Source organism: Typopeltis vanoorti, chromosome 2 (genome assembly GCF_054136105.1).
Source record: "Typopeltis vanoorti isolate ZY-2024b chromosome 2, IOZ_Tvanoo_1.0, whole genome shotgun sequence".
In the NCBI taxonomy this organism is placed as follows: domain Eukaryota; kingdom Metazoa; phylum Arthropoda; class Arachnida; order Uropygi; family Thelyphonidae; genus Typopeltis; species Typopeltis vanoorti.
The window spans coordinates 49,460,801-49,473,943 of record NC_143550.1 but is presented as its reverse complement, the minus strand read 5'-3'; the positions used below and the strand labels follow the sequence as shown (position 1 = coordinate 49,473,943).

General features: G+C 36.9%; 1 protein-coding gene across 2 annotated transcripts in view; it reads left to right on the top strand.

Moving 5' to 3' along the window:
• Nucleotides 1–13,143, top strand: part of Alg1 (ALG1, chitobiosyldiphosphodolichol beta-mannosyltransferase) — a 167,788-nt gene that overhangs the window by 24,051 nt on the left and 130,594 nt on the right. For both annotated transcript variants that reach the window (XM_090404825.1, XM_090404819.1), the window contains one exon: nucleotides 627–790. In XM_090404825.1, the coding sequence (XP_090260951.1) occupies nucleotides 637–790 (154 nt within the window). In that variant the 5' untranslated portion in view covers nucleotides 627–636. The remainder of the gene's footprint in view (nucleotides 1–626; nucleotides 791–13,143) is intronic.

Genomic DNA, 13,143 nt, shown 5'->3' with positions numbered 1-13,143 from the left:
TATAGTTCCACTAATAGAATATGCAGCCTCCCATCTGTGGATCCCAAATTTTAAAACTCACATTAAACTGAAATCTTTATTTATTTGCAAATCTTTGCTGCTATTACTCCTTGTGAAGAGCCAAACATAGGTATTATTACTAATAACTCTTCTAATCTTCTCTGCAAACAATTGATATATATTTCTCCATATATGTATATAATCTATTGGTAGCATCACTAATATAAAGGTGAACATTGAAGGTCTCAGCACCAAGTCATGTGGAATCCCACTATAACCTTCTCTCTGAGAAAGCCATAAGGTTTACAAAACAACAATAAAAAAAAACAACAACAATAACTCAATTGAAACTGAGGATGAAAAACTACTGCTGAGTGCTATCGTTATTAGTGTGTATAGATATCTATCTTGGCTCTTCATTTGGAACAAAAATGTTTCATATATGAGAACTAGAAGATAATGTTAGATTTGTCATATCTTCAAATGGCAGATGTGGCAGAGTGACTACTGTAGACTTTTCCAAGATAACCTGGAAGGCATACTAATCTAATAGCAAATTAAAAGTTGACTCTATATTATTTCTATTTAAATTTTAAGGATTTATCTAATTTATTGTTCATTTTCAGATTCCTTGTAATGCTGGTAATATTTACCAGAAGGTGGAATATCAGAGAAGAAAATCATGTCTGCATTGTTGTTTTAGGTGACATTGGTCGCAGTCCAAGAATGAGCTATCATGCTCTTTCATTGTCAAAATATGGCTTTTCTGTAGATATTGTTGCATATAAAGGTGAGATTTTAAACATTCTTTAAAAACTACAATGTTAGTTATTTTTGGTATAAACTCGGAAGGATGTATTAGGTCTTATGATAGACTAACAGAGTATTTCATAAATAGTTTCTTATTAGCTGTTTTCTTCTAAATTGGTTTGTTTGTCAGGTCTCTACTTTATCAGTTCTCTTATGGTCTATTGATCAGATCTTTTTGATTTTGGCACTCCTAACTGCAACAAATCACCTAAACTTGATCATCTTGTTTAAGATGATATTGTTCGTAAGGTGACATCCTGCCATTTCTGCTGCAAACATGTAAATGCTCAGTTGAATGAACTAAGGGGGTGTCTGTTAAATCACGAATTTTTTAAAATATAAATAACTGCTAATATTGATAAATATCTGCAATTTTGTCAATATTAGCACTGTGATAACAAAAAATTGTTTCACACACAATTTTTAACACATTTTTCACACTTTTAGATAAGTTAATGTTCAAGATTGAGGCGCTTGGTTTAGGTAATCCTGCTTTGAAAAAACTATAGTTTTTTTTTTTTTTTTTGAACTTTTGAATTGTGCTGTTTTTTTTTTTATAATTAACTCCCTAAAATTACAAAACTGTGTGTAATAAAACTGCCACAGAAAGTCACGCCACGTGACAAAAGAACCAATTACAGTGCAATTGGTGTGATCACGTCCTAATCATTCACTGAACATGTTTTATGAGCAGTGACTCATTTATGTCGGCTAAATTATTAGTGTTTTTCCAACATATGATGGCCTATTTGCCAAAATTTGTTAAAAATAATAGGCAATTAATAACAAAAAAACTGTTAATTTAATTATAAGCAAATCTTGGTTAAAAGCATAGTTGGTAAAAATACGGACTGGAAATTTTGTCTGTTAAATCCAAAGTCCATTAAATTTTGGTCTGATAAATCGAAGGTTTACTGTATTTTGCTAATCTTCATTCTGTTTAAGCATTTAATCTGACTTATCTTATTAGTGCTGCTTACAGTAAATATTTTTGAATATTAACTTCATTTTTAATATGGTTCTATCATTGATACCATCTGGCCACTTCACTCCTGATTTTCCTTAAAACTCCTGTATTTGTGATTTCCAGCTTTGATCAAGTTTTTTTTTTTTAATCACTTTTAATCCAACTCTCAGTTCCATATGTTAAAACTGGTTTGAAGCATATGATAGTTGAAGTAACATGGATAAGAAGAGTAAGCTGTGACAACTTAACTGGTTTAACTCATTTATAGCTGCATCTCGGAGCTAGTGCTAGTGAAAGCAAGAGATCCATAGTTCTTTACAGTTAGCTCTAATTTTAAGATATTTTTATGTATCTTGACCTTTTATAATTATAATTTGTTGTTAATGGCAGGATAAAATAAGAAAAATTTCTGTACTGAAGCGTCTTTTTTTATCCTTGAAAAAAAAAAAAAACAAAGGTGGGGAAGTCGTAATTATTGTTTATTATCATTCCCAGGCAACTATAGAGTCAGAGACTCAGCTTGGGAAGTCCCTATTGCCAGTCCATCATATTGTGCCTTAAATATATTCAAATTCTCTACAGACACCACTTGCTCACTCAATGCATTCCAATAATTCGCCACTCTCCCTACAAAAAACCCTATCTCTTACTCCTTTACTTACATCTTCCTTATGTTTGTGAACAAGCGTATATGATGCAAGGTTCTAAATTTGAAAGGATGAATGAGAGCGAATGTGTGATGCAAAGTTTGAAAATTCGAAAGAATGAATGAGAGCAAAAGTGTGACACAAGGTTCGAAAGTGTGAAAATTCAAAAGAATGATTGACATCAAAAATGTGACGCAAGATTTGTAAGATCAGTTGGTTAAGGTGAGGCAAGAGATAAAATGGATGCAGAATTCTTGAATCTTCCTCATCCGACATGGTTGGATGAGGACGACTTTATGACAGGAATAGAGTTGGAAGGGTATGTTAAGAGAATTTGAGATATGTATGGAAGAGTGAAAATGATGAAAACAAATAATGTTGGTATAAAAGGAGTAATGAAAGACCCATGAGTGGCATTGTATGGTGATTCAATTATTAAAGGTGTGCTTGGACGTGTGTGAGCTTTTGGCGTGAGTTATTTGGAGAGACTGCTGCTGATAGGTAGAGAAGTGAGTCCAGAGAATGGATCTGATCAAGTGGTAAGTGATGTGGAAGAACAGGAGAGATTGAAGAGGTGGTTGTGAATCAAGAAGTGAGCGGCATGAGTATAGAGAATGAGAGAACAGGTGTGCTAGACTGACAGGGAAATGGGGAGGCTCATGGTGGACAGAGGAACACAATGTGAGAAAGGTAGATGCTCCAAGAGGATATGAATGCATGTGTAGACAAAAAGGGAAGGGGGGAATGACCTGGGATCAAGGAAAAATATTTGGATCTGAAGAAGGTTCAAAGATGAATAAGGATAAAAAGAAATGGCTTGAGTTAAGCATGGAAAAGTCACATCAAATAAGTGGTGTCAGTGGAACTAGCTATAGATCCGGGAATGAGCTGCTGTGTATGTATACAAATGCTAGAAGTGTCAGAAACAAGCAAATGAAATGGTTGCATTAATTGAATCTATTCACCAAAAAATTGTTGGAATAAGTGAGACATGGTTGGATAAGGACGACATTATGACAGGAATAGAGTTGGACGGGTATGATGTCTTTTATGAGGATAAAAAGGGAAGGGGAGTGCTATTGATGATAGAGAAAGAGTTATGTCCATACAAAGTAGAGATGTAAGAGGGAAATAGTGCCAGTGGTTTTGAGACAGTGCTGTGTGAGATAGAGCTGAATAGAATGAAATGCATAATTGGATGTTGTTATAGACATGGTAGTGACTGTGAAATGTATAATCAAATTAGTCAAGCAAATAAGAAAAGGATGATTATTATGGGTGATTTTAACTATGGCAATATAGACTGGAATGATGAGATAGCAACTGGAAGTAAAGAAAATGAGTTTCTTGAGTTTTTGAGGGACAACTACTTCAGACAGTATGTAACAGAGGGCACATGAGGATTGAGGGTTTTGGGTTTCTTCATCTCATCAGAGGATGTGATTATAAATGAGGTGTCAAATCATCCACCAATTGGTGAAAGTGACCATGAAGTGATTACCTAGGTGGTTGCCAGCAGTGTGAGAAAAGGGTATATGTGGAACTACAAGGCTGGTGATCATGAAGAGCTCAGGAGACAGCTTGCAGGTGTAGCATGGAATGAGGAGTCAGCTGGAAAAGAAATCAATGCAGCTTGGGGGATATTCAAGAACTATCTAGTAGAAGCAATGTCTAAATGTATTCCAAAGGTCAGAAGGTTAAATAAGGTAGGTGTCAAATGGATGAATGAAGAGATTAAGCATGCAATAGAGAGAAAAAGGCATTATGGAGACAGCATAAGAAAAGTGGTAATAACCAATTCCACGAGGATTACAAAAACCAGACAAGGAGTGTGACTTGGTTGGTAAGGGTAGCAAAAGTGAAGTATCAGCTGCGGTTTGCTAATGAAGCCAAAAAGAATCCTATGGAGTTCTTTTGATATGTAGCCAGCAAAAATAAGAATGATTATGGAAAGATGACATTGATTGGAGAAAATGGTATAAAGACAACTGCTGCAGAAGATATAGTGGAGATACTTAATGAGCAATTCATAAAGGTCTTTCATTCTTGTGAATGTGGCATCATGGAGAGATTGAGAGCAGTTGATGATGGGGAAAAGAGACTGACTAAGTGAGCAAGGGGTGTATAATGTTAATAAGGCTGTGGGACTTGATAATATATCACCACATATTCTGAAGGAATGTGCCAGGGAGTTGACATCTGCCTTGACATTTTTTTTTTAATATGAGTCTTGCACTGGGTCGAGTTCATACTCAGTGTTCCAGAGCCCAGAAAAGATCTGTGGAGTATCAGTTACCTCTGGATTAATTTATTTGTAATAATTTATTAATATTATTAGTTTTTTTTTATGTTGCTCCTGCCACACAAAAAAATTTTTTTTCAAAACCTATAGTACATCCATACCATGGGTGTGGTTATATTTTTTATTTATTTTTTTACATAGTCTGGAAATTCTAGAGACCAAACATGAAACATTTTTCAAGTTATTTCAGGATAATAGTCTCAAATGAAGTGATGAAATTCGTCTCCCACTTTATTGTTGCAGAAATAAATATTAGCTTGGAAAAGCATTGCCAGAATCTTTTTTTTTTTATTATTATTATTAATTTTTCTAATTATACTTAGATAATCATATACTGTAGGTCTGCATAGCCCTGCGAAAGTGGCATTTGTATCCATAGCACTAGGCTATCCGAAGAAAGATGTCTTAAATTCTAATTGCTGACTAGAGAAATTGAATGGTGAACTGTATCCTGAATGGTGAACCTATTGAACAAATAAAACATTTCAGCTATTTATGCACAATTTTTAGTGAAGATGTCAAATTAAATATGTAAATGGTCAACAGAATCAGCTAAGTGGTATGGTAGGAAGTCAGCTGAATAAATTTTTATAGAATAAGAAAGAAATTATCAGAACACTAAATTGGCTCTGTACAAGATAGTGTTCAATCAAATTTTAACTTGTGGATCTGAGATCTGGGATAGAAATAAAACATTTGATCAAAGATTGAAGACCACAGATATGAGAGTTCTGAGGAAGATTAGTGGAGTGAACAGATGGCATCGGTGGCAATATTGTATTAAAAAAGAGGCTATTAGGAAATAACTTGCCATTGTTAGCATTCAGGAATGTATTGGCAGAGCTAATCTCATATGGTATGGTCACGTAAACAGAATGAGGAAAGATTAGCAGAACAAGTGTTCTTTGCCAGGTTGGCAGGAAAAAGACCTAGAAGAAGACAAAGATGCAGGTGGTTTGATACAATAATAAGTGCCTTAGAAGACAAAAATATAAGATCTAATATGTTGGGATCTTGACAAATAACAGATTCATTTGGAGAAAAATTGCTGATCAGAAGTTAGTAATGGTGTAACTTTTTCATGTAGTACTATCACAACATCCTGTACACCCTCTGAGGGGTAATATCAGGAATTTGATGATGATGATGTTGTCTAGAGGAACTTTTCTAACCTTTACTTTGACTTGTTCCTGATTTAGTCTATCTCTGGCATGGGAAAGCAAATTTTTCCCTCCTGGAAATGTGGGTGTTTTGTCCTATAAACCCAAGAAAATCTAACATAGAACCCATACTATTTCATACAATAATATATAGCATTAGGGCCAGGGACTATGAGATGGGGGGGCACTTGCCTGTCGTACTTATTTCACTGGATGCCATTTAAAATTAGATTGTTTTGGGTCAGCTATATCTTATTGGCTAATGGTGGAGAATGACTGCCCCTTAGGCTCCAAAAGTTAGATATGTCTAAAATAGCCTCACCTGTTGTTCTCTTTGAGAATAAAATGTGTTAGTGGACAGGTGGATATTTTTTTGTTTGTTTTTGAAGAAGTTTATTGAAGATAATTACTTTCTTGAAAGAATTATTTTATAAATAATTGCCAGCCTGGTTGGCCAAGTAATTAGCGTATCTGCTTTCCAGCCAAACGGCTGCGGGTTCGAATCCTGCTGTGGGCATGGATGTTTGTGATTGTCTCTGGAAATGCTAGTGGTGGTGGGTGGTAGAGAGCATTGGTGTAGACAGAGAGTTGTAGAGTAGGTGCCCTCCTTTGATGAGTCTTTTGGACTCTCTGGAGGTGTAATTTTTAAATAAAATAAAAAAAAAATTAATTGTATATGGCCAAGTTTTATAATATTCTATTTGTTCTAAATTAAGATTAATTTCTTCATAATACTAGAAATTGCAATAGAATGCTTAATTTCACTCTTAATAAATAACAAATGCTTAATGAATCACTGACTCAAGACCAAATAAAAAATACTGGTATCCCTTGATTAACGCGGTTAATTAATCCCTCAATGTTACACCGTATATCAAAATTGCGTTAATCAAATCTAATAATCAATGGTAAAAATTACAATTTGTCCATGATTGATTACTGTATTAATAATTAATTTTATATGGTACTCTTTTAGGAAAGATAAAAAATGAATGCAAAGTAAATGTTTAATAAATACTTGTACCTACATTATTTACTGCAATTTTTTTTATCAAAAGAAGTTAACAAGAATCATTTGAAGAGTTTTAGTTTTTTTCTTATCGGCATAAATTCTACGATAACAAGCAAACTGACTCTCCAGACCTTGGCACAAGCAATAAAACATAAAGAAAATCACTGCAAATATAATACATGATGGTACAAATTAAGTGGATATTGAATGCAACATTATTTCATAGCCGAATATAGAAATTAGAAGAGTTTCGTGCCGAATATATAGAAACTAAAAGTTTCGGCAGATGCAAGCATAAGCAACCTTATGGGAAACTCGTAGCAAAGGTGGAGTAAGCTCCAGATCACTCTCCTTTGTATTTTCCATAATGTAAATTATGGAATAAAGCACACCTCCTAGAGGACATGTATGATAAATAAGCCTTTGGCTCTCTATATTTCAGTAATACATGATGGTTTATATATTTTCAGTTACAATCTAGAAATTATTGAACAAAGAATAAAAAAAAAAAAAAAAAAAAATACTATACTGACATCGGAGGTCACGGTATATCTCTCAGATACAATTTACTGTCAAATGTCACAAACCTTTACATAACGTGTTAAACCAAACTGACAATATCACTCATAACATATGAATGCACAGCTACTCATGACCTCCAAGCTATACACTGAATTGTGTAAGAATATTTATATTAAACATTTTGCATGTATCTGTCAGATCAGCTGCAAGCTCCGCAGGGTTAAGGCGGGTTAATCAAAACTCTTGCTGCATATATCAAGGGATTGCCACAATGAATTTCTCAGTGTTAAGCAAAACCGCTTTAAACAAGGGATACCTATATACATTTAATGAAACTAAAACATTATATACATTTTTAATAAAATTACATAAATTTTATTTATTTACTAAATTAATTGGATCCATTGCCTTCTAAAATAAGTCTACACTTTAGAAATTTTCTTATTTTAAAAGAATACAATCATTCACTCTCTAACTCTTTCTATAACTGGCTTGTTTTAACATACACTTAATCATGTCTACCAGACTAAAACATCTTGTTTACACAGCAACAAATGTTCATCAGAATCGGTTTTCTTGTTAGGCCCTTTCCTGAAAACATAAAATTTACTTCTTCTTTATCATGGGATCCTCTTTTATCTCCCTTATGTAGCATACAAAATTATTCCTCTTGTCTCACTTGAGACAAGAGGAATAATTTTTGGGAGTCCATATAATCGGGGGGGGGTCTAGAGTTATAAGGTTTAAGTTTGTTGGTGACTTCCACAGGCCAAGAAGTGGCTTCCTTAAGGAGTCTGTGGATAGTTCTGATCTGAGAGTTGGTCGGATTATATTCAATGGGGAGGTAAGTAGTACGGTCTCGTATTAAAGAATTTAGCATACCTTTGTAGTCTTTTTGATTGAGTACCACAGTGGCGCTTCCCTTATCAGCTTTGGTGATTACTATTTTTTTTGTTGTTTTTTAATTCTTGTAGGGCTGTATATTGTGGAATTCGCAACCTGCCTAACCACATCGCCAACAACGTGAGACTGGATGTAGTCGGTGTTCTCACGAAAGCCAAACCTCCAAAATCCAACTTATCCAAAAACGAATATACAGCCCTACAAGAATTAAAAAACAACAAAAAAATAATAATCACCAAAGCTGATAAGGGAAGTGCCACTGTGGTACTCAATCAAAAAGACTACAAAGGTAAGCTAAATTCTTTAATACGAGACCGTACTACTTACCTCCCCATTGAATATAATCCGACCAACTCTCAGATCAGAACTATCCACAGACTCCTTAAGGAAGTCACTTCTTGGCCTGTGGAAGTCACCAACAAACTTAAACCTTATAACTCTAGACCCCCCCCGATTATATGGACTCCCAAAAATACATAAACAAAATGTGCCATTACGTCCCATAGTGGATGGCATTGATTCCCCCACATATAAATTAGCCAAACATTTAGCCAAAACGCTCACACACTACACTGGCAACACACCATCACACATAAAAAACTCGGCCCACTTTAAAGCCAGTATAGAAAACCTCACACTCCAACACACTGACATAATGGTCAGTTTTGACGTCTCCTCCCTATTCACTAATGTCCCACTCAAAGAAACCTTTGAGCTCATCCAAGCCAAGTTTCCTCCCGATATCTCAGCCCTATTTCAGTTCACAATGAACTCAGGCTATTTCGTTTGGCAAGGAAAGTTCTACAAACAGATAGAGGGGACAGCCATGGGTTCACCACTTTCCCCACCCTTGGCCAATTTCTTTATGGAGACATTTGAAGAGAAAGCCTTAAACTCCGCCCCACAAAAACCCACTATTTGGCTTCATTATGTGGATGATGTGTTTGCTATTTGGCCACATGGCTCAGATACACTCCACTCCTTCCTAACACACTTAAACAACCAACATCCCAGAGTCCAGTTCACCTTAGAAAAAGAGGAAAACAACACCCTCCCCTTCCTAGACACTTTAATCACCCGCCAGCTTGATGGATCTTTGGTTTTCTCTGTTTACAGAAAACCCACCCACACTGGCAGATACATTCACCAGCAATCCCCCCCCCTCACAACAATATGGGATGATAAAAACACTATATAACAGGGCAAAATTAATCTGCTCAGATGACAAGGCCCTGACTATGGAACTAAACCACATCCTCAACACTTTCTTAGCCAATGGCTACAACCCCAAAAAAAATCCAAAAAATACTAAAACCTGTAAACCACAACCCCCCTCCCCCCCCCCCTCCACAATAAAGACTACACCAAGTCTATCACTATCCCCTACATCCAGGGCACCTCTGAAAAAATAACTAATATCCTCAAAAAATATGACCTTACTTCCTGTTACAGACCGTATAAAAAGTTGGCATCCCTTATCCGCTCTACCAAAGACCAACCACTTCCCCTAGACCTACCTGGTGTATACCAGGTCCCTTGCAGCTGCAAATTGTCCTACTTTGGCCAAACAGGCAGAACAACAAATATCAGGATTTCAGAACACCAAGACTACATCCGGTTTCACCAGTACAGCCGTTCTGGGCTGGCAGACCATGCCTTAGATACCCACCATAAAATTCGTTGGAAGAAGACAAAAATAATCCATCGCAGCAAGTTTAAATACGAAAGACTATTCAAAGAATCTTCAGCAGCTCTAAAAAACGTTCCTAACCTCAACAAATTTGGGTGCATGAAACTGCCCCAAATTTGGGAAACTTTCATTTTGAGAACTTCAGCCCAACTGCCAAGACTACCAAATTAGCCCGCAAGAGGGCACCATTAAGACTTTAGGAACAAAATTAGTTCTTATTTTCTTCCTCATTTGCTTTGTTAGTTCCATAGTGCACATACCATATCTTTATGTTCCCGAAGATGGCAATGTGACATTGCCGAAATATAGAAGTGATTCATTAAAGTTATCTTTAATTAATTTACTTTATATGCGTTGTCAATTCCGTAAATTAATTACCAATTATGTCTAACCAACGTATAAGTCTTACTACTAGAATCATGATCATCCACGGAGATGCAATCGCACGAAAGGCCCGTCAATACGGCAAATTGAGGTTGAAGATAGCGAGGCAAATAAATCGTCTGACGTTCCTAAAACGCTGCCGGGATTACAAAGTGATCCCCAACTGTGTCAAATTAAAGCACCGTTTCACTTCCGAGAAAGCTCTACGCATTTACAACCGCACTAGCTTCGCCCTGTTAAGAGAACAAATTACCGCGACGCGCGTTCTCCTTGCCGACGAAAACAAAAACCTACGGGCGCTAGAGGAAGAGCTTTCTAACACACTCGGCCTTGATCTATGGTCGATACTTCATGACATCTCATGCACATCGGCAAGAAAGGAATTCGAAAAAGTACGTAGTCGACACGTGAAAAAATACGAAAACCTGACAAAGACTTCTACTTCTGTACCCCAGCCACCACTCAACACAGTAGTCAACCTCTCGTCGGCAGTTTTAAAGCCTGAAGCACTCACCGCACTTGCACGTGGTCACAATTTCGCCCTAGCTCCAAAAAGGATACCTGCTGAAGAAATCATGATCCAAATAGAGCGTGGAATTCGCAACCTGCCTAACCACATCGCCAACAACGTGAGACTGGATGTAGTCGGTGTTCTCACGAAAGCCAAACCTCCAAAATCCAACTTATCCAAAAACGAATATACAGCCCTACAAGAATTAAAAAACAACAAAAAAATAGTAATCACCAAAGCTGATAAGGGAAGCGCCACTGTGGTACTCAATCAAAAAGACTACAAAGGTAAGCTAAATTCTTTAATACGAGACCGTACTACTTACCTCCCCATTGAATATAATCCGACCAACTCTCAGATCAGAACTATCCACAGACTCCTTAAGGAAGTCACTTCTTGGCCTGTGGAAGTCACCAACAAACTTAAACCTTATAACTCTAGACCCCCCCGATTATATGGACTCCCAAAAATACATAAACAAAATGTGCCATTACGTCCCATAGTGGATGGCATTGATTCCCCCACATATAAATTAGCCAAACATTTAGCCAAAACGCTCACACACTACATTGGCAACACACCATCACACATAAAAAACTCGGCCCACTTTAAAGCCAGTATAGAAAACCTCACACTCCAACACACTGACATAATGGTCAGTTTTGACGTCTCCTCCCTATTCACTAATGTCCCACTCAAAGAAACCTTTGAGCTCATCCAAGCCAAGTTTCCTCCCGATATCTCAGCCCTATTTCAGTTCACAATGAACTCAGGCTATTTCGTTTGGCAAGGAAAGTTCTACAAACAGATAGAGGGGACAGCCATGGGTTCACCACTTTCCCCACCCTTGGCCAATTTCTTTATGGAGACATTTGAAGAGAAAGCCTTAAACTCCGCCCCACAAAAACCCACTATTTGGCTTCGTTATGTGGATGATGTGTTTGCTATTTGGCCACATGGCTCAGATACACTCCACTCCTTCCTAACACACTTAAACAACCAACATCTCAGAGTCCAGTTCACCTTAGAAAAAGAGGAAAACAACACCCTCCCCTTCCTAGACACTTTAATCACCCGCCAGCTTGATGGATCTTTGGTTTTCTCTGTTTACAGAAAACCCACCCACACTGGCAGATACATTCACCAGCAATCCCACCACCCCACCTCACAACAATATGGGGTGATAAAAACACTATATAACAGGGCAAAATTAATCTGCTCAGATGACAAGGCCCTGACTATGGAACTAAACCACATCCTCAACACTTTCTTAGCCAATGGCTACAACCCCAAAAAAATCCAAAAAATACTAAAACCTGTAAACCACAACCCCCCTCCCCCCCCCTCCACAATAAAGACTACACCAAGTCTATCACTATCCCCTACATCCAGGGCACCTCTGAAAAAATAACTAATATCCTCAAAAAATATGACCTTACTTCCTGTTACAGACCATGTAAAAAGTTGGCATCCCTTATCCGCTCTACCAAAGACCAACCACTTCCCCTAGACCTACCTGGTGTATACCAGGTCCCTTGCAGCTGCAAATTGTCCTACTTTGGCCAAACAGGCAGAACAACAAATATCAGGATTTCAGAACACCAAGACTACATCCGGTTTCACCAGTACAGCCGTTCTGGGCTGGCAGACCATGCCTTAGATACCCACCATAAAATTCGTTGGAAGAAGACAAAAATAATCCATCGCAGCAAGTTTAAATACGAAAGACTATTCAAAGAATCTTCAGCAGCTCTAAAAAATGTTCCTAACCTCAACAAATTTGGGTGCATGAAACTGCCCCAAATTTGGGAGACTTTCATTTTGAGAACTTCAGCCCAACTGCCAAGACTACCAAATTAGCCCGCAAGAGGGCACCATTAGGACTTTAGGAACAAAATTAGTTCTTATTTTCTTCCTCATTTGCTTTGTTAGTTCCTTAGTGCACATACCATATCTTTATGTTCCCGAAGATGGCAATGTGACATTGCCGAAATATAGAAGTGATTCATTAAAGTTATCCTTAATTAATTTACTTTATATGCGTTGTCAATTCCGTAAATTAATTACCAGTTATGTCTAACCAACGTATAAGTCTTACTACTAGAATTGTAAAATTATATTATATTAGTTAGCTTGTTGTCATCGACTGAGCCTTTGTACTACCCTAAGTTTTACTGCGCCTTAACTTCTATCAACTCTCACAGATAAGACATTAACCCGCTTACCAATTAATCC